Source organism: Palaemon carinicauda, chromosome 11 (assembly GCF_036898095.1).
Source record: "Palaemon carinicauda isolate YSFRI2023 chromosome 11, ASM3689809v2, whole genome shotgun sequence".
NCBI classification, from domain to species: Eukaryota; Metazoa; Arthropoda; class Malacostraca; order Decapoda; family Palaemonidae; genus Palaemon; species Palaemon carinicauda.
The window spans coordinates 87,492,576-87,514,459 of NC_090735.1; the positions used below are offsets into that span (position 1 = coordinate 87,492,576).

Sequence of the window (21,884 nt, forward strand, 5' to 3'; positions counted from 1 at the left end):
AAATGGGAAAAAACGAAAAAATGGCAATCACTGGAAAATCGAACACATACCTATATATACGCCATATCTGGCTAAAAAAAATATAGGCATGGGTAGCCAGAACATCTAGAAACACTTTCCAACACTATAAAAATATAAGTTTTGCGACACTACTTGCCAATTCCTTACGGTAACATGAATAAGCACAAAAATGCAAAACAAATAAAAAGGGGCACTCGCGGAAAAATGGCCAACATTCTAATATACGGCATTTCAGAAAAAAAAAATTTCCGCCACGTACTAGGCAAACCATCAAGGTACATTTTCCGACAAATAAACATCTAAATGAATCATTACTCTGTGATAGTTCCTTAGTACGTAGTAATTTTGATAGAAATGGGAAAAAACGAAAAAATGGCAATCACTGGAAAATCGAACACATACCTATATATACGCCATATCTGGCTAAAAAAAAGATAGGCATGGGTAGCCAGATCATCTAGAAACACTTTCCAACACTATAAAAATATAAGTTTTGCGACACTACTTGCCAATTCCTTACGGTAACATGACTAAGCAAAAAAATGCAAAACAAATAAAAAGGGGCACTCGCGGAAAAATGGCTAACATTCTAATATACGGCATTTCAGAAAAAAAAAAAAATTCAGCCACGTGCTAGGCAAACCATCAAGGCACATTTTCCGACAAATAAACATCTAAATGAATCATTACTCTGTGATAGTTCCTTAGTACGTAGTAATTTTGAAAGAAATGGGAAAAAACGAAAAAATGGCAATCACAGGAAAATCGAACACATACCTATATATACGCCATATCTGGCTAAAAAAAAAAGATAGGCATGGGTAGCCAGATCATCTGGAAACACTTTCCAACACTATAAAATTATAAGTTTTGCGACACTACTTGCCAATTCCTTACGGAAACATGACTAAGCAAAAAAATGCAAAACAAATAAAAAGGGGCACTCGCGGAAAAATGGCCATTCTAATATACGGCATTTCAGAAAAAAAAAAATTTCAGCCACGTGCTAGGCAAACCATCAAGGTACATTTTCCGACAAATAAACATATAAATGAATCATTACTCTGTGATAGTTCCTTAGTACGTAGTAATTTTGAAAGAAATGGGAAAAAACGAAAAAATGGCAATCACAGGAAAATCGAACACATACCTATATATACGCCATATCTGGCTAAAAAAAAAGGTAGGCATGGGTAGCCAGATCATCTAGAAACACTTTCCAACACTATAAAAATATAAGTTTTGCGACACTTCTTGCCAATTCCTTACGGTAACATGACTAAGTAAAAAAATGCAAAACAAATAAAAAGGGGCACTTGCGGAAATATGGCCAACATTTTATTATACGCATTTCAGAAAAAAAAATTTTCAGCCACGTGCTAGGCAAACCATCAAGGCACATTTTCCGACAAATAAACATCTAAATGAATCATTACTCTGTGATAGTTCCTTAGTACGTAGTAATTTTGAAAGAAATGGGAAAAAACGAAAAAATGGCAATTACAGGAAAATCGAACACATACCTATATATACGCTATATCTGGCTAAAAAAAAGATAGGCATGGGTAGCCAGATCATCTAGAAACACTTTCCAACACTATAAAAATATAAGTTTTGCGACACTACTTGCCAATTCCTTACGGTAACATGACTAAGCAAAAAAATGCAAAACAAATAAAAAGGGGCACTCGTGGAAAAATGCCCAACATTCTAATATACAGCATCTCAGATAAAAAAAAAGACATGCACGTGTTAGCCCAACCATCAAGGCACACTTTCTAACACATAAACATGAAAAGAAAATCAATAATATACGGCAATTCCTTACTACGTAGTAAATTTTTACAAATTTTGAAAAAAAAAAAACAAATTGGCAACCGCAGTTAAATACCCCATATACCAATAACTACGTCGTATCTGACAAAAACAAAGTCACGCATGGGTAGCCAGATCATCTAGACACACTTTCCAACACTAAAAAAGCAAAAGTTTTACGACACTATTTGGCAATATCTTACGGAAAAATGACTTGGCAAAAAAATGAAAAAAAATGAAAAAGGGGCACTCGCGGTAAAATGGTCCTCGTGGTGATGAACGACATTTTACATAAAAAAAAAATCATGCACATGGTAGCCAAACAATCCACCAAGACTTTCCACAACTGATAACCTATACAAGTTGCACCATTCTACGACAATTTCATAATACGTAATAACTTTGATAATTATGCAAATTACCTTAGAAGGGTAAACTCGGTCGCGCTCGACCCCGACGCGTCTCAGAAATCGGGGAAGGAGTACAGCTACAGCAATGCACATCTGGACACTACTAGAGCGTGTAGGCGAGACACCTACTGCAGGTCGATCACCCACAAATTCAGTCACGGGGGTGAGTCACGTGAGAAAAACCTCTTTTTTTTTTTTTGACGCTCGGGGTCGCGGACGACCCACCGTACCGTTCCAGGGTTAACTACTATACCCTTGGTAAGGGTAGAAGAGACTCATTAGCTATGGTAAGCAGCTCTTCTGGGAGGAGGACACTCCAAAATCGAACAATTGTTCACTAGTCTTGGATAGTGCCATAGCCTCTGTACCATAATCTGCCACTGCCTTGGGTTAGAGTTCTCTTGCTTGAGGGTACACTCAGGCACACTATTCTATCTTATTTCTCTTCCTCTTGTTCAAGTTTTTATAGTTTATATAGGAAATATTTACTTCAATATTGTTACTGTTCTTAAAACATTTCAATTTCCTTGTTTCCTTTCCTCACCGGGCTATTATCCCTTTTGGAGTCTCTTGAGCTTAGAACATCCTGCTTTTCCACTAATGTTGTAGCTTTGCAAGTAATAATAATAATATAATGCAAATTAATTAATCATATCAGAACTCTTAACATTTGGTATCATTTAAATTATATAACCAATCACACAGCTTTCATAAAATAACATCTAAATTCAAAATAAGGGATTAAAAAGATAACCAAAAAAAATAAGCAAATGAAATAATTAAAGCTTGTAATATAAACCAATAGTTTGTATAATTTTTTTTTTCAATTTTGCAATATTACAATTTTCCAACAGTATATCTCCTAAAAGTTAGTCCTGGAGAAGGTAGTAGGTTGCCCAGGGTACAAGCCACCCATTGAGATACTACCTCTAGAGAGTTATGGGGTCCTTTGACTGGCCAGGCAGTACTACATTGGATCCTTCTCTCTGGTTATCGTTAACTTTCCCTTTACCTACACATACACAAAATAGACTGGCCTATTCTTTACAGATTCTCCTCAGTCCTCATACACCCGGTAACACCGAGATTACCAAACAATTCTTCTTCACCCAAGGGGTTAACTACTGCACTGTCATTGTTCAGTGGCTACTTTCCTCTTGGTAAGGTAGAAGAGACTCTTCAGCTATGGTAGACAGCTTTTCTAGGAGGCCACTCCAAATTCAAACCATTGTTCTCTAGTCTTGGGTAATGCCATAGTCTCTGTACCATGGTCTTCCACTCTCTTGCATTAGAGTTCTCTTGCTTGAGGGTACACTTGGGCACACCATTCTATCTAATTTCTCTTCCTCTTCTTTTGTTAAAGTTGTTATAGTTAATATAGGAAATATTCATTTTAACGCTGTTACTGTTTTTTAAAATATTCAATTTTTCCTTAGCTCCTTTCCTCACTGAGCTATTTTCCCTGTTGGGGCCCTGGGCTTGTAGCATCCTGCTTTTTCCAAATAGGGTTGTAGCTTAGCAAGTAATAGTAATAATAATAACAAAATATATCCTCCTCTGGAGATTAAAAACAGGACAATCAACTTAAATATGTTTAATATCTATTGTCACTTGACAGGTATTACAAAGAGAGCCCGTCTCCCTTCACCACTCTTCATAAAATAATTGTGGGTTGCATGCATATGGCCAATATCCTGTCTCGTTAAAATGATATCATTCCTGCTACTTGTAGAATTACAAGATGACTATTTATTCACTGAAGGGTGGATTTGTTTCAATTTTGTATTGGTGGTCAGTTCAGACAATCGAGCCTATCACTTATTCTTACGGTGAAAATGTATCTTACTTTTAAGGTCATTGTAAGGAATACTTACGGGGGATAGATTACATAGCCCTAAAGCTTCCTTATCTGCCCTATCTACTCGTTCATTTCCATCCACCCCAATGTGGGCAGTCACCCAACAGAAGAGAACACTGATATTCTTCCTAGACTGCAGAAGTACTAACCAATCCTGCACCTCTTGTGCTACATGATGGCTTGGCATAACTGGTTTAATTGCAAGTAAAACACAACTGGAATCTGTAGAAATTTTATTAAAACTATTTTGATTAACATTTCCAAAAACATGTTGGACAGCGAGAATATTGCATACAGCTCAGCAGTAAATACTGAACAAGAGGAAGGAAGTTTCTTTCTAATAACAATAACCCCCCACCACCACAACTGCATTTCCAACACCACAACTGCATTTCCAACTCTTGCAGCTGATTTGGAACCATCCATAATAACAATTTTCCCATGATGTTGCGCAGCATTATTTTAAAAACTCACTTTTCATTACCTTACTGGGTAAGGTATTTTTCCCTCCTGCCATACAACATACTTTAACAGGTAGATTACACCAATGGGGAGACTTGGGATATCCTCTGCTATCAGTGCTGTCAACAAAACTACTTCACTGGCATAATTTTTCAGATGTACTACCGAAGGCTTGGGCACTCTTAATCTGTTAGGAGCTCAATCTAAAGGAGCCCTAACATAATTACTGTTAGAATTATTTCTGATAGCGAGGGACCTAGCTAAAAACATCAAAACAACTCATCTCTGCGGATAGAAAGGGGAGGTATGCCAGAAGCCACAGACTAGCAATTGGAAATGTTCTGTATGCACCAGTGCAGATGCAGAGCCCCATCTCGTGAACAACATCAAGTTCTTCGAGTAAAGTCTTAGTAGCTGACCCATAAATTTGACATGCATAGTCTAAATTGCTCAGACACAAAGATGTAAAAATTCTAAGTAAAGTTGTTCTATCAGCACCCCAATCAAAATATGATATAACTTTCAAGATGTTGAGTAACTTTTTAACCTTGATGGATAGGTCATTTATATGGGGACCAAAGGTAATTTTCCTGTTGAAAATTACCACAAGAAACTTGACATTATCCTCATATGGCAAAATACTATCATTTAAGAAAAGGGTGGGAATCTCTTCTCTTTTACGAGTACGAAAAAAATTAATGGCCTTGGTCTTCTGAGAAGAGAACATGAAACTTTTGACAGGCTTGTAGTGTAGATGATCCACAACAATAAATTGCAAAATCATCAACAAAAAGTGACCTTTGTATGCCAGGTGGTAGATGACTCATGAGACTATCGATAGCAACAGCAAATCAGTACGCTGATTTGGGGGACACCTTCTTGCATATAGGATGAAGATAGTTCTGACCCCACTCTTACTTTGATCAGTTTGATAAAAAAAAAAACATTTAATAAAAGAAAACTATGTCCTCCTATACACCACGAAGCCAACTGCTTTAAAATACCACCCTTCCAGGTGGTGTCATACACCTTTTTGAGGTAGAAAAAAAAGAGACACCTACCACCTGGTTTTGGTTAGAAAAGGCCTTTAAAATTTCCATTGATAACATAAGCAAAGGGTCTAGCGTACTTTGGTTCTTCCTAAAACCAAATTACCTGTTTGATGAAAGGTGATTCTAGATGTCACACAAATCTGTTGTTGATCATTCTCTCAAATAGTTTGCACATGCAACTAGTCAAGACTATAGGCCTATATCTAGATGGCAGTTCTGGATATTTACCAGACTTGTGGCCATGAATTATGATTGAAGAATGCTAGGAATCTTGAGATATGTGAGAAGCCCATAGACCGTTGAGGGTTTCTAATAAATATTCCTTAGTATCCACTGGGAGATATGAAATAATTTCAAATTGGATGCCATCCTCACCTGGGACAGTCAAAGATGAGATAGTGATAGCATTTTGCATCTCCTCAACACTAAAAGATAAGTTAAAAGCTTCATTATTGGAAGAAGCAGGAGGAACAATAAATGTTGTTGTTCTAATTTGTTGAAATGCTATGGAATAATTGTCTGCACTTGATACATGAGCAAAGTGCTTAGCAAGTACCTCTGCTACATCTTTGGGGTCCGATATATATCCATTATTTTCCTTTAATATTGGAAAAGGCCTAAGGACAAATTTGCCTTGAAGTTTAATCTTGTCGCATATTTTCTTTGAAAGGGTTTTGGTATTAATATTAAATATATATTTCATCCAAGATGCTCTCTTTGCTTTTTTAAAAGTTCTTTTTTGTTTGGCACAGACTCTGAGGTACACAATTCTATCTGCTTCATAGTTTGCTCTCAAGTATCTTCTGAAGCAAGTTTGGGTCACTTTCCTTGCATTGGCACACTCTTTACTCAACCAAGGAACTACAGAACGATGAGGTATAACTTGCTAGCATTATCATCAATAACATTTAAAGGTGTTGATAAGCAAGTATTGGAGATGGAAAGTTGTCATACTCTCTATGCGTGTGTTTGCAGTTCTCATAGGATGTCCAGTCTACCTCATCTATCTTCCATTTTGGTGGACACAAAGAAGGAAGATTGTGGGCATAATTCAACATAATTGACCAATGGTCACTGCCATGTAGGTGTTGGTTGACTGACCAAAGGTAATCCAATCAAATGGATGAGCAACAGATTGACAAATCGATGACTGATGTAGAGTTGTGGAATACATTATACCTAGTTGGGAAGCCATCATTCATCATTATTTGATCATTGTTGTCAATTAATTCTTCAATAAAATTATCCCATCTATCACACATATTTCCACCCAATAATGTATGCTTTGCATTAAAATCTCTCATTAAAATAAATGGGGCAGGGAACTGACTGATTAGATCTTGGGGGTCAGAGAGACTGACTTCTTGGATTCCCAGCAGAGTCTAAGAGGAAGAGTTCTGATGATGGTTTAAGATATAGTGAGCATAAGGTAATTTTTTTTCCAATATATGTTCTGACAGCACGTCTATAGTGGTGTATTGATGGAGATGGTTCAAAATCTTATGGATTTTTAATAATAGCACCTGTGCAACTCTGAGGTCTTACAGTTTGCTAAATAGGGGTTCTACAAAATTGATAATTGAGTCCAGGATTAAATGGTTTGTCACTGATTTTGGTTTCCTGTAGACAAATTATCTTTGTCTGAGTCCCTGGTTAGTTTTTTCATTTGATCAATACTAGTATTTAGACCTCTGCAGTTCCACTGGATAATGGACATTATCTTTTCTTATTACTTTTCTTTGTCTCATTTGTCTTTTGGGAATTCTTAACTGAATCCAGGTAAGGCCTAGAGATGGAAGGTTTTATGATGGTACTGCTCTTTTTTTCTTTCTTCCTGCTATCTTTGTATAAGTCAGCCTTCAGATCATGAGTAGGAAGGCACTTACTCGGTGTAGATGAAGTTGAGGATGAAAAGGACCTTTTCCTCTTTGGAAGCCCTTGTTTTCCAATCTCCATCAAGTAAGATAGTGCTCCTGCCTGAGACAAAACTTTTAAGAAAAAGGGGGCCATATTGCCTTCCTACGAGGATTGTGCTCAGACTTCATCAGGTCGAGCACTTGACCTAAAAGGCTGAGCTACCACCTCTAAGGGAGATGTACCTGAAAGGGGTTCTGTTTGTGATGGTATTTTTGAGGTGGTGGAAGCCATCTTGATTTCTCAGGAGGTTTGTGCTCTGGCTTCAACAGGTCAAGCACTGGACCAAGATGGCTGGGCCCCTACCGCTAAGGGAGATGCACCCAACGAGGCAGGTGCTACCACTGGTCCCCCTGTGGTAGTAAGAGATAGTGGATTATTTTTTCGTGGCACCTTAACAGCTTGAGCAAAATTAAGTTGCCGATTAAGTAAATTCTTTGCATGGCGTACACAAATATGTTCAGCATTTGCTTTCAAGATGGCAGCTTCTTCTTTCTTCTATTCTCTACAACTTTCATCATTTGATTTATGGTGTTCTTAATAGTTTGCACAGGTTGTATCTCTGCTACATTCCCCATGTTCTAACGATGAAAATTAACGAAGACCATTGTATTATTGCAGTACCGAAATGGATGACCATATTTGAAACAATCAAAGCATTGTAAAGGCCCAGGTTTATATTCTTGAACACGTACTCTTCCATTCTAAATATTTACAAGATCAGGTATAACTGGGGTTTCAAATGTTAAGACTATCATGATTGTTTTGGGGATCTTTCTTACTTTCCAAACATTAGAAGGGCACAGGTTCAGAATTTCTGGTTCAGAAAAATCGTATAGGTCACTATCGAGGACTACTCCTTTACTGTAACTGAAGCTCAAGTGTGGCTTAATATCTTTAATATGATCTGTGTCTTCAATCCTCGTGCCACAAAGCATGTGAGCTTCAGTATCTGATTTAGCATTGATCAAAACAGATTGCTTACCGTATTTACTAATATCCTTACTTTCAAATAAACCAACTTTTTTTAAAAATTTGCTCATCATGTAATAATTGTAATTATCAATCTCCCATGATGCAATTATCCATGTTGGAGGCCTGGGGGTTCTTACTTCTAGAAGTCTATGCTTTATCACTTTTTTTATATTCTTCTGGTTTATATGCATCCAAGTTTCTTGGTATTTAATTATATAGAACCCCAGATCTCAAAAAATTATCAATTCTTATGTTGCCCATTTTTTGTTTGCTTCTAAAGCAATCTCAAAACTAGAAAATAATACATTAGCTTCCCAAAGGTTCTTACTACTGTTAACTTCCAAGAAAATTTCTTTGATTGCCCCAAATCTATAAAAGGCTTCATGAATTGTATCATAGCTACAACCAATAGGAATTTATTTTCTTAATGGAGACTTTTCAAATTTCTAGTTGGATCTGGTACAGTAGGGTCCCGAATTATGTGAGAATTTGATCGATCAAAGGCCCTGCATAAATGGAAAATCAAATATTTCGAAACATAACAGGAATAATTCCATTAGGGCTATGTCAAAAAGGAAATTGCCTATTCAAACATGTATACTACCCATTTTTAATACTTTCTATGTCCTATACTGGTTTATTCTAATATCAAATTGATCTTATTATTAAATAAACATTTAAAATGGTTCAAAGTTTTAATAACTTGAAAAAGGTAAAAATTACAACCAGGATGAGCGTAAATACCATATATTTCTGCTTTTAACAAGACCTAAAATTAGGACGAATTTTAATAAGTTCAAGTCATATCTATTGTATAAGACAACTGATGAATAGCAAAACCATCATTGTAAAGACTAGCTTTTGTTGTATCATTAAAAATCCAAAATTAACGAAAAGGCGATTTTATATCATGCGTTTACTAAACATGCCAAAAAGCACAATAAAAAACAGAAACCATGGTTTTGTTTACGTTCACCTGTGATCATAACAAAGAAACGAACGCATTTACACATCTGTGTTTAGGTTATTTACCAAGTATTGATTATATGATGATTGTGTTATTACTAATGTTGTGTTACTTAATTTTTCTTAGAAAATCAAAATAAATGAAATTAATGCAACTTATATCATTTTTATCCTAAGCACGGACCCTAAGACCGAAACCTTCAGTTTGTTTACTGTATGCTCCATCGTCGATGATAATGAACAAACGAACGCATTAACCACAAACGATCAAGGGGTAACTGATGATATTAAGAGCTTTTAGTGGATATGTTAATACAAATATTTAACTTACCATATCCATATAAATTCCTAAATACATAGCAAAACAGGAAAATCATTTTGTTTGCGTTTAATCAACAATAGCAAAATGCCATTAATGGTATTATGATAATTTACGATAATTCTAAACTGTTATGAAGGATAATTGTCCATTCCATATCCAAAATACTATTCGAAACTTCAGTGATAAGTCAACTTGTACCCACTTCAATTATGCAACCATCTACAAAAAAAGAGAAGGAAGTACTAGGCCAGCTTTTAAAGTCATCAAACAATTGGGTTACTTTGTGAAGAATAAAGATTTCATTTGTTTGAGAGAGAGAGAGAGAGAGAGAGAGAGAGAGAGAGAGAGAGAGAGAGAGAGAGAGAGAGAGAGAGTGAGAGAGAGAGAGAGAGAGATGATAGTTTTAAATGTACTAAACGAAAAATATGTTATAACATATTGGTGCTTGTAATAATAACTGTATAGATGTTTTGAATAAGTTAAGAAATAGTATTAACAACACTTTGTAACTGTATTCGTACACACACATTTTTGAGAGCGACAGCTAGACATGAGCTGATCTGATCACAGTCAAAAGTAAAAAAAAAGAAGTCAGCAACACTCAACTGTTAAAACACCCATGGAATTTTTAACTAAAGTACATAAATGTTTTCTTAAAGCACAATTAACTATTTAAATAGTAGCAATTTTCTAGAAAAAAAATTATATTTTGTAAAAAATAGTGGTTTGCTGATGAAATCGAATGATGTATTTCAAGCAACGATTAAAAATTATTTATACACGGTATAAATTTTTCTTTTGTGTCGTATTCAATTGACACTTTTAATCTTGGTTTCTTCATCTATATGTAGCCTAAGTATTGTATAACATGAGAGAGAGAGAGAGAGAGAGAGGAGAGAGAGAGAGAGAGAGAGAGAGAGAGAGAGAGAGAGAGAGAGAGAGAGATCAGTTGTTTTAATTAAATGCCATGTTTTTGTTTCTTGTACCACCTGAAACGAGGAATTGCTCACCACAACTAGCAATAGTCATGTTAATTTCATTCTTAAACTCAGGTTACCGAATGTGAACTAAGATTTTATTTGTTACCCACAAAGAGAGAGAGAGAGAGAGAGAGAGAGAGAGAGAGAGAGAGAGAGAGAGAGAGAGAGAGAGAGAGAGAGAGAGAGAGAGAGAGAGTTTTATATACCGTGTACTATACAAAAGAAATCTTTGTAATGCAAATCTATACTGTTTAAAATATATGACAGAAAATATTGCCGACTCGTTACTGAAAGTTAGGCTAATCACTACGTGTGAAAATCTTGAACACCCACAGGGAAAAAATAAAGCTTTTATATACAATGTACTAAACAAAAACCATGCTCCCATATACCATCATTAACACTTATTATATCTTATTCCGAAGGGGCACTAGCCCTATCCAAGGAAAACCAACTCCCTTAGGTTCACTTTATCGCTGATAATATATGGCAACACACGAGTAATAGAACAGCAGCAGGCCTGACAGGAAGATGTTGGATAATAGCAGTAGCAGAGAAAACCAACACAATTACAGTTGATTAAAACACGACATACAGTATCCTAGATTTCTTCCATTAATATCCCTCAAACACAACTCTGTTAAACCATTTATTCAATCTGAGAGGAAAGCAGAAGACTAAAACAGCCAGATAACAACGTCAAGAAGTACATCTATATTCTCTGGTGACGAGTCAAAGGGATGGTTACTCTACCTGATGGGTGAACAGGGCATGTCTCCCATCCACCAGCTACTACTACTACTACTACAGTACCTCATTAAAAGTTTATACAGCCCTTCCAGCTTTGCTGAAGTTACACTCCTATTAAAGGTCAAAGGTTTGTATTACATGTAGGAACAACTAGAAATAATCAGAAAAAGATTAAACAATCTTGGATAGGACGGAACAGTAGCATAGTCGTCGTGGCTGAAGACAAAAGTAAAGTCTGACAGAAGAGTGGGAAGGGCCACTTGCCTGGACTTACCGCCTGTCATTAATTACATTTTTAACTATTTAAATGGCCATTCTTGCTCCAATGAAGACATCCCTATTTTAAAGGGGGGGGGGAGATTTGTAAATCAGTAAGAACAAATGCTAATCAGCTGATTGCAAGTGTAAAATATAAAAAAAAAAACTAGCAAGGAACACATTTAAGAACAGTCTGTGGACTTTTTGACACAGTTGACACTTCAGTACATACAAATAATATCATTTACATCTGTCAGACGCTATGGGATCTTCTCACATGTGAAGTATTATTAGCTGTCTTCTTTTTTTGTTATGAGTTTGAAAAACAGGTGTCTGGAAAGTTTCTAAGAACATGAAAGGGCTATTCACAAATGATAGAGCTATGATTAAATAAGGTCACTTTCAATCATCTTAACTTATTACAACTCAAAATTAGACTTTCAAAATTACCTCTCCCTATCCACTGAGCAAGCCAGCGAGAAAGTTGCACTGCCCGTTTAGGAAACATATGGAAGAACTTAGCCTTGATAGACCCTTTGGAAAGTAACGTAACTCCTTCGATGAGGTCTTCATGAGTAGTGCCTGCTACTGACCGAGATATCAGATAATCTACCACCGGAGCTGATTCTGCTCGTAATCTAGTCTTAATGCTCTTCTGTACTTCTTCCAAGGTGTGTGGATAGTCTAAAGCTAGCTGTAAAAAACACACATGAATAAAACACAAATACACATAAGAAAATCCAAATCATAATAAAAAATTATAACTTCTGCAACACTAATCTCACAAGATTATAAAAAAACATGACAAACTAAGCATATTTATCTATTCAACTTGTACAACTCTCAAGATAAGTAGTTAGGAATTGCTTTAATAATAAGAGTTCTGGTGATAAGTTATTATTCCTTTGTTCATGCAACTAAAGCCATACCAGAAAGAAACCTGATAAAGCAATACTTCTTAAATCACTACAGTATTAAACTTTAATTAAAATTCACAATTGATATCACACGTCGGTAATCTCGGAAAAACGAAGCAAAATGACAATGCATACATATAATCTTTGAAAGAGGGATGAATACCAACATACCTAGCTAATGAACAGATATGTTTGTTCAAAATCATACATTGCAACCATTAGAGAAGAATATTTGTCTCCTAAAACCAACAAAACGAAAATGTCACAAAGTCAACTAAGGATTAGGGTATTGGTAATTATTGCTGTGTATCCTTTCCTTTAATTATCCAACATAATGACATCATCATCATCTCCTACTACACCTATTGATGCAAAGGACCTTGGTTAGATTTCGCCAGTCGTCTATATCTTGAGCTTTTAATCATATACTTCTCCATTCATCATCATCTACTTTCATACTAAAATCAATTATTTTCATATCAGAAAATACTAATTTATTAACTATAAATCGACTGGTTTCACAGCCTGAAAAAAAAAAAAAAAATTCAAAAAAACATTTGTCGAATGTGAATCTTTGAAAGCGTCCAACTGATCAACAAATTCAACGTGCCAGAGGAACTTGATGAACCTGAACAAAAACAGAAAGTTCAATAGGGTAGATGTGCAGTATGGTACATAAACAATATAGGCACATAAAAGTTATGCTACTGAGCTTGGTTCAGTAAAGAAAGTCCAGGAACCGTGAAATGCATCAGTAGTTCTGATGGGAGATTCTAGTTCTACGGACTACGAGTTGGTATGTGATGAATAAAAATTTGCACAGCAAGTCTAATTTGAGAAACAGGTGCTATGGAAGAAGCATTTAACATGTGACCCAAACCTTTGTCGAAGAACAAAGGGAAAGAAAAAGAAAGAATTAGGGCAAACTTGAAGGTAATTTGTATTTTTCTTAAATATTGTATACAAACATGAGTCCTTTACTTAACAAATAAAATAACAGCCCTCAGGGTGGCATCCAGTTCACTCTAACCTCAATTTAATTGCTTCTGGGACTTATTGGGGCGGTGATGGCGGGAAAGTTTGAGTAAAGAACTCAGGTTGTACTTTTAAAATGTCAGTTGTTCCTACACAAATACTTATATTAAAGTGTGGAGGGAGGTAGCAGAAGTGGTATGTGATTTGAAAATACCAACCAAGCTATAAGTTAAGATCTATAGCACAGTAATAACACCAGTGTTAATGTATGGATCTGGAACATGGGCTTTAAGATGAAATGAGGAATCAAAGCTCGAGAGAACAGAAATGAAAATGCTAAGGTGGATTATGGGGATATCATTGTCTGAAAAATTGGAAACTAATAAAATAAAATAAATGGCACGTGAGTAAAGATTACAGAAGTGATAAGAGTGTCACGACTGAGATGGTGTGGGCATGTGTTGAAGTTGGATGGTGGTGAGGGATTGAAGGATTGGAAGGAACCTCTTTGGGGAAGATCTAGAGGGAGGCAAAAAATTAGATGGTCATATACGGTGAGAAGAGGTTTGGAAGAAGAGGATGCCTTTGATAGAAGGCATGGGAGAGGGCTCATCAGGCAACCAACCCCTTGATTTAAGCATAAGGTGGGGAAGATGATGATCCTTACGAGGGAGGACGTCCCTATTCAAACTGGCTGGACACTAATCTGGGAATCTCAGGCTTAGGATTAGATGCAACAGCCCGAGTTTCCACACCTTGTGCCCTTTGAGCTAGCTGATAGTAATCACAGTCTGTGCTAGTAAGATAAGGAAAGATAAAACTATTTTGCTGTGCTGAACTTAAGAGTTAAACTGTTTTGCTAATACACAAGTAGTAAGTTTGCTTGGTTTATAACATTTCCTGATAAAAAATGTGATGAGCAGACTCAAGGCTGCTTATAGCACACTGTAGCTGAAAACAAGTGAGAGTTGCAATGCTGAACCCCCAAAAAAGGGGAAGATAGAAAGGAAAAAAAAAGCAAGCCACACTTCACTTTCATTCCAGACTAAAATGTAGCCTCACCGTTCAATCTGAAGATACTGGTCCTGCTAAAGAGCTAGGGAAGCTAAGCCACCTACTGAGCATCTACAACAGAGCCTAGAGTAAAGGTGTCCATGGTCCTGTGAGTTGCATCTCTCAAGTAATAATGGGCTGCGAAGGTGGTCTGTCTTCCAGACTCATGGTTTTCCCTGTGCTTGGGAACAGGTTCTACAGGTGAGGTCTGGTAACCCTGGTGTGTTTAAGATAGCTCCTTGATGCCCTAACAGGACAGAGTGGGAACTGATCAGAATCATCAGTTACCATCCTATGACTAGGAATATGAAAAGAACAAACCTTGGGTTCAAAGATGCAGGATTGTTTTATTTTTTCTTTTCAATAAACTCAGGGACAGAGCCCAGAGAGACCTTCCTCCACCCCCTTAAATGGGTTATGTCATAAGATAGCCTGTGCAGTTTACTTACCAGCTTGGCAGAAGACAAGGGGAGAAGGAATACAATCAATAGGCTAAGGTCTCTATCCATCGTGTGACAGGTTCGTATGGGGACCTATTAAAAAAACTTTGAACTTTTGAGGATATTCTAAGTTGGTGGGCTAACCTCGACTAAAGGGCAAGACTGCTCAAAGCTATGTATGAGTAAGAAAATCTCTTCTCCAAAGAAGCACCTACTAATTTAAGTCTAAAGACTTGGCTCAAGGCTGAGCGGTAGCCTTTCCCCGCAGTAACGTTGAAGTTTCTCTCCTTGCGCAAGTAAAACAAGAAGCCCGCTATCACAGGTAGAGTGTCTGAGTGGAAGGATACTCCTCCCATAGAACCAACCACAAAAGACAGCCTATTTGAACTGGTAAACTAATGCTGAGGATTTTCGGAGGTATTCAGAAAGCTGTCAAGCAGTTTCTGAAGAAAAACCTCTCTCAGAACTTGGATGCTAGATAATCTCCAAGCATGAAGATGCAGGGAATGTGCTGTTTTGTGAAAAATCCTAGCGCGAGGCTGCAGAAGGGTGAAAAATGTAGGCGTCTAGCCCCTACCATGTATGTTGGAAGGCGTCTTTGAATGCCGCTGCAGGGTCTGGGACTGGGGAGCAGTATATTGGTAGCTTTGTGTTGAGTGAGGTGGTGAACAGATCGATGCTTGGGGAACCCCACAAAGTCATAACTTTAGTCACTATCTGAGGACTCAAAGACTTTTCTCCACCAATGATATGAGTCTCTTACTCAGTTGATCTGCCAAGATGTTTCTTCAGCCCAGGAGGAAATGGGCTGAGAAAGATACTAATGTCCTCTGCCGACTGCAGTCTCTCTAATACCTGCTGGCAAAACTGATGGGAAACTGTACCTCCTTTCTTGCAGATGTTGGACACCTTAGTGGTGTTGTCGCTCATCGCCACCACTGAGTGTCCCTGGCGCAGATGTCGAAAATGTTGCACTGCTAATGTCACCATCTTCATGTATACAAAATTGATGTGCTGTAGCCAACCTAGCTCAGGCCACTCTCCTGACACTAACCTTTGGTTGAGGTGAGGCCCCAACTTTCGGTGGAAGTGTCTGTGAAGAGCCTGAACTCAGGGAGCTACTGCCATAGGAGACCTGTTCTTGAGGTTAGATTGGTTAAACCACCAGAAAGGTCTTTCCTTGAGTGTTGTCCTACCTGGATCAACCTCTGGGGATCGTCCCAATGTTGAGACCAAGACGTTTAAGATCTCCTTGCAGGTTTCTCGTATGGAGTCCCACATACCCCAGGAACCAGGCGTTCTATCGAAGCGAGATGAATGAATGAATGATTGGTAATTATTTGGCATCATAACATAAATGGTCATTGATACCAATTGGAGTATGCTTAATATACAATTAATAAATAATGAATAACAAAGAAAAATTAATAAATAAATGATAAAAAATTTAATATCTCATTTTAAAATTACTAAGAAGGCAACTTCTAATCTGAATCTAAAAAAGCCACTGGCATCATTAATGCTGCCTCCAAGAATCTTGATGAGAATGTACCTGCCATCCTCATTACAAGCTTCAGAGAGGAATCGTTCTTGAATATCCACAAGAGTGAGACATCCAATAAGTAAATACCTAACAGTCAGAGGAACCAAGCCATCACCACAAAATGGTTGGCACCTGCCACTCATCAGGAACAAGCGAGTTGAACATATGTGGCCAATTTTAGGACAACAGAGGGCATTTTCCCACCTTCTCAGCAAATTACCATATTTCCATGGAGGTATAGCATTTATTTCCTTCATTCTATTCTGACCAAAAGAATTCCAGTAATGTTGTGAAATACTACTTAACTTAATTTATGTTGCATTGCGAAATACTACTTACTTTATGTTGGGCTCTTTTTTCTGGTCCTAAACAGCAGGGAAACCCTACTCTTAACAAAACCTTCACAGTCATTTTATTATGTTCATTCCAAGGCATTCACCATTTCACACTGCATATTGCTCGTTTATTGTCAAGTCCACATCATCAAAGCACTTGAGAGAACAAGAAAGTCTTCAGTTTCCTCTTCAAAGCCTTAATATCTTCCTTATCCCTCATTCCACATATTCCCACTCAGATTTTTCATTCCTTCGCCTAGCATTTCCCAAACTCACTGATTTCGCTAATTTATTTGAATTAGCGTAGATGTGGCGGAGGAAATGTGCAACGAGAAGGATCTTGACTACAACCCCCTGTCTCGTCTCTTTGTCATAATGTTTCGTTCTTCTCTCTCCCTAGTGTTTCCCTTGACTGTATACATAATTATAATAGGAAAATATAGGGAATTATAATCTTAAGCATTGTTTACATTCAAATCAGCTGATCAAACCAGCGTAGTCCGTTGTCAACCTCAATTTTCAGATCAAAGGATATTTCATATTTACTAAAAGAAACAATTAATACTTGATCTATCATTTCCCAATCAGCATATTAATTCCAACAGTTTTATTTGAAATGCTCCTCTCATATTTTATTTACTTGTACTGCAAATTGAATCGCATAACGTTAAGCAGAGTTTCATTATTGTTCCCGAGGCACGATATTTTAGTTTTTAGCGCTCTCTCTCTCTCTCTCTCTCTCTCTCTCTCTCTCTCTCTCTCTCTCTCTCTCTCTCTCTCTCTCTCTCATAAAGAGATTTTATTTTTGGTTAATTTTTTCAAGCAAAACTCTTACCCTGAAAGTATGGTTCATAAGGTTATAATCAAGCTCCTCTTACGACATTCCTCCACAACAGTATCATCGTATAATGACAAAAAGAAAAATATTTTCGCTACAATTCCTTACTTATCTGACAACAAGTTTTCCATCAAACTTAAGAAAATAATAGAAAAAGACTTCGACTGCCTCAACATCAAACTAATCCCAATCAATCCACTCAAAATTAATGTATTTTTTGGCTACAAAGACAAACTGCAGACCTTCATGAGGTCCAACATCATTTATAAATTCAAGTGCCCGGGATGTCCCGGTATCTATGTTGGATCTTGCCGAAGGTTGTTACAGGTGAGATACTGTAGCCATATGGGATACAACTATAGAACGGGTCAGAGACTTGGTAACCCAGAATTTTATAATATAAGGAATCATGCTACCATTTGCAAAATCCAAGTAAACAAAAAACACTTTTCAATTATTGGTGGGACAAAACATAGCGAATTTCTAACTACCCTTGAGTCATTATATATCAAACGGCTTGTTCCTTCTTTAAACTCTAATATCTCTGCCTCTCCTCTTTTCTTAGCATAACTGAAGTCTTAGGTGGGTAACAATTTTTACTCATTCGTTCTTCACCTTTTCCTATGGATGGTCTGGTGAGCACTGGTTCTCTTGTGTTTTACTGTTTTAGTTTTTTACGATTTTCTGTTAAAAAATCAATAATGTTTTAATACTCTTTTACTATTTTGTTTTAAATTGGACAAATTTTAAGAATTTTATATTTATATCTTTTACAGATTGATAATGAACATTGCAATGTTCGAAACATCTCTAAATAAATTATGGCCTGTTAACTGATGTTTTTTGGACCCTGCTGCACACCAAATATTTATATGTATATATATACATATATATACATGTATATATAAATATATGTTTACATATAATGTATACATATAATGTATACATATAAATGTATATATATATACTTATATACTGTACAGTATATATATATATATATATATATATATATATATATATATATATATATATATATATACAGTATATATACAGTATATATATATATATATATATATATATATATATATATATATATATATATATATATATGTATATATATAAATACATTTATACATATATATATAATTATATATTTACATACTGTATATCTATATATATGTATATAATTTATACATATATATGAATACATGTATATATATGTATGTGTAATACACACACACACATATATATATATATATATATATATATATATATACATACATACATATATATACCAAGGCACTTCCCCCCATTTTGGGGGGGTAGCCGACATCAACAAATGAAACAAAAACAAAAAACGGGACCTCTACTCTCCACGTTCCTCCAGCCTAACAAGGGACTCAACCGAGTTCAGCTGGTACTGCTAGGGTGCCACAGACCACCCTCCCACATTACCCACAACAGATGAAGCTTCATAATGCTGAATCCCCTACTGCTGCTACCTCCGCGGTCATCTAAGGCATCAGGAGGCAGCAGCAGGGCCTACCGGAACTGCGTCACAATCGCTCGCCATTCATTCCTATTTCTAGCACGCTCTTTTGCCTCTCTCACATCCATTCTCCTATCACCCAGAGTTTTCTTCACTCCATCCATCCACCCAAACCTTGGCCTTCCTCTTGTACTTCTCCCATCAACTCTTGCATTCATCACCTTCTTTAGCAGACAGCCATTTTCCATTCTCTCAACATGGCCAAACCACCTCAACACATTCATATCCACTCTAGCTGTTAACTCATTTCTTACACCCGTTCTCACTCTCACCACTTCATTTCTAACCCTATCTACTCGAGATACACCAGCCATACTCCTTAGACACTTAATCTCAAACACAATCAATTTCTGTCTCCCCGTCACTTTCATTCCCCACAACTCCGATCCATACATCACATTTGGTACAATCACTACCCCATATAGAACTCTCTTTACATTCATGCCCAACCCTCTATTTTTTACTACTCCCTTGACTGCCCCCAATACTTAGCAACCTTCATTCACTCTCTGACGTACATCTGCTTCCACTCCTCCATTTTCTGCAACAACAGACCCCAAGTACTTAAACTGATCCACCTCCTCAAGTAACTCTCCATTCAACATGACATTCAACCTTGCACCACCTTCCCTTCTCGTATATCTCATAACCTTACTCTTACCCACATTAACTCTCAACTTCCTTCTCTCACACACTCTTCCAAATTCTGTCACTAATCAGCCAAGCTTCTCTTTTGTGTCTACAACCAGTACAGTATCCTCCGCAAACAACAATTGATTTACTCCCATTCATGGTCATTCTCGTCTACCAGTTTTAATCCTCGTCCAAGCACTCGAGCATTCACCTCTCTCACCACTCCATCAACATACAAGTTAAACAACCACGGTGACATCACACATCGCTGTCTCAGCCCCACTCTCACCGGAAACCAATCACTCACTTCATTTCCTATCCTAACACATGCTTTACTACCTTTGTAGAAACTTTTCACTGCTTGCAACAACCTTCCACCAACTCCATATAACCTCATCACATTCCACATTGCTTCCCTATCAACTCTATCATACGCTTTCTCCAGATCCATAAACGCAACATACAAAACATGTGTGTGTGTGTATATATATATATATATATATATATATATATATATATATATATATATATATATATATATATATATATATATATATATATATATATATATACTGTATATATATACATATATATATATATATATATATATATACATATATATAATATATATATATAATATATATATATATATATATATATATATATATATATATACATATATATATATATATATATATATATATATATATATATATATATATATATATATATATATATGTTTATACTGTATATGTATGTCTGTATATAAATAAATATAAGTATTTATGTGTATATATATGTATATATATAATATATATATATATGTATGTGTTTGTTTTTATATATATATATATATATATATATATATATATATATATATATATATATATATATATATATATATATATATATATATATATATATATATATAATGTGTGTGTATATATATATATATATATATATATATATATATATATATATATATATATATATATATATATATATATATATATATATATATATATATATATATATATATATAAAATGTATGGAAGTCTACCTGGCCTTTTACTTGAAGGAGCTACAGTTCCATCCCAAGTATGAGGTAGAAATTTATTTCTATTTGACCACGATATTTCGTTCATTTGCAAATATATATATTAACTAATAGGTTTGCTGAAGGTAATCATATATCCCCTATCTTGCAACTTGGTTTTCGTAAAGGTCTTGATGCATGTGATGCCCTTCTTACAATCTCCAATGCTGTACAGAAATCCCTTGATTGTGGTCAGGGAGTTCATATGATTTGCCTTGATTTTAGTGCTGCCTTTGACTGTGTTGATCATGAGGCCCCTGTTTTCAAACCTAAACAGTTATGAGTAGGTGGGTCGCTTCTTAGTATCAATATTGAATTTTCAAATAATAGATCGCAAAGAGGAGTTGTTGATGGGCACCATAGTGAGTATAGGAATGTGATATCTTGTGTTTCTCAGGGTAGTGTTCTTGGCCTATTAATTTCAATACTATATACGCATGAGATGTGGTTTGGTCTAAGAAACAAGCTTGTTGCATATGCAGATGATGCTACTCTCTTTGTATCAATACCATCTCCTTAATGTAGATCTGGGGTTGCTGAATCCCTTCATAGAGATCTAGATAAAATTAGTACATGGTACAAATTATGGGGTATAAAGTGTAGTTCTAACAAAACTCAACGTATGGTTGTAAGTAGGTTAAGGACCGTTATCACAGATAACATAGTTGGGAGTTGTTGGGGTCATCTCAATGACCTTTTCTGCCATCATCGTTTGAGTCATA

General features: G+C 36.1%; 1 protein-coding gene across 5 annotated transcripts in view; it reads right to left on the bottom strand.

Moving 5' to 3' along the window:
• LOC137650085 (uncharacterized) overlaps positions 1–21,884 on the bottom strand; it is a 513,271-nt gene that overhangs the window by 101,804 nt on the left and 389,583 nt on the right. For all 5 annotated transcript variants that reach the window (XM_068383168.1, XM_068383169.1, XM_068383163.1 and 2 more), the window contains one exon: positions 12,234–12,477. In XM_068383168.1, coding sequence (XP_068239269.1) covers positions 12,234–12,477 — 244 coding nt within the window. The remainder of the gene's footprint in view (positions 1–12,233; positions 12,478–21,884) is intronic.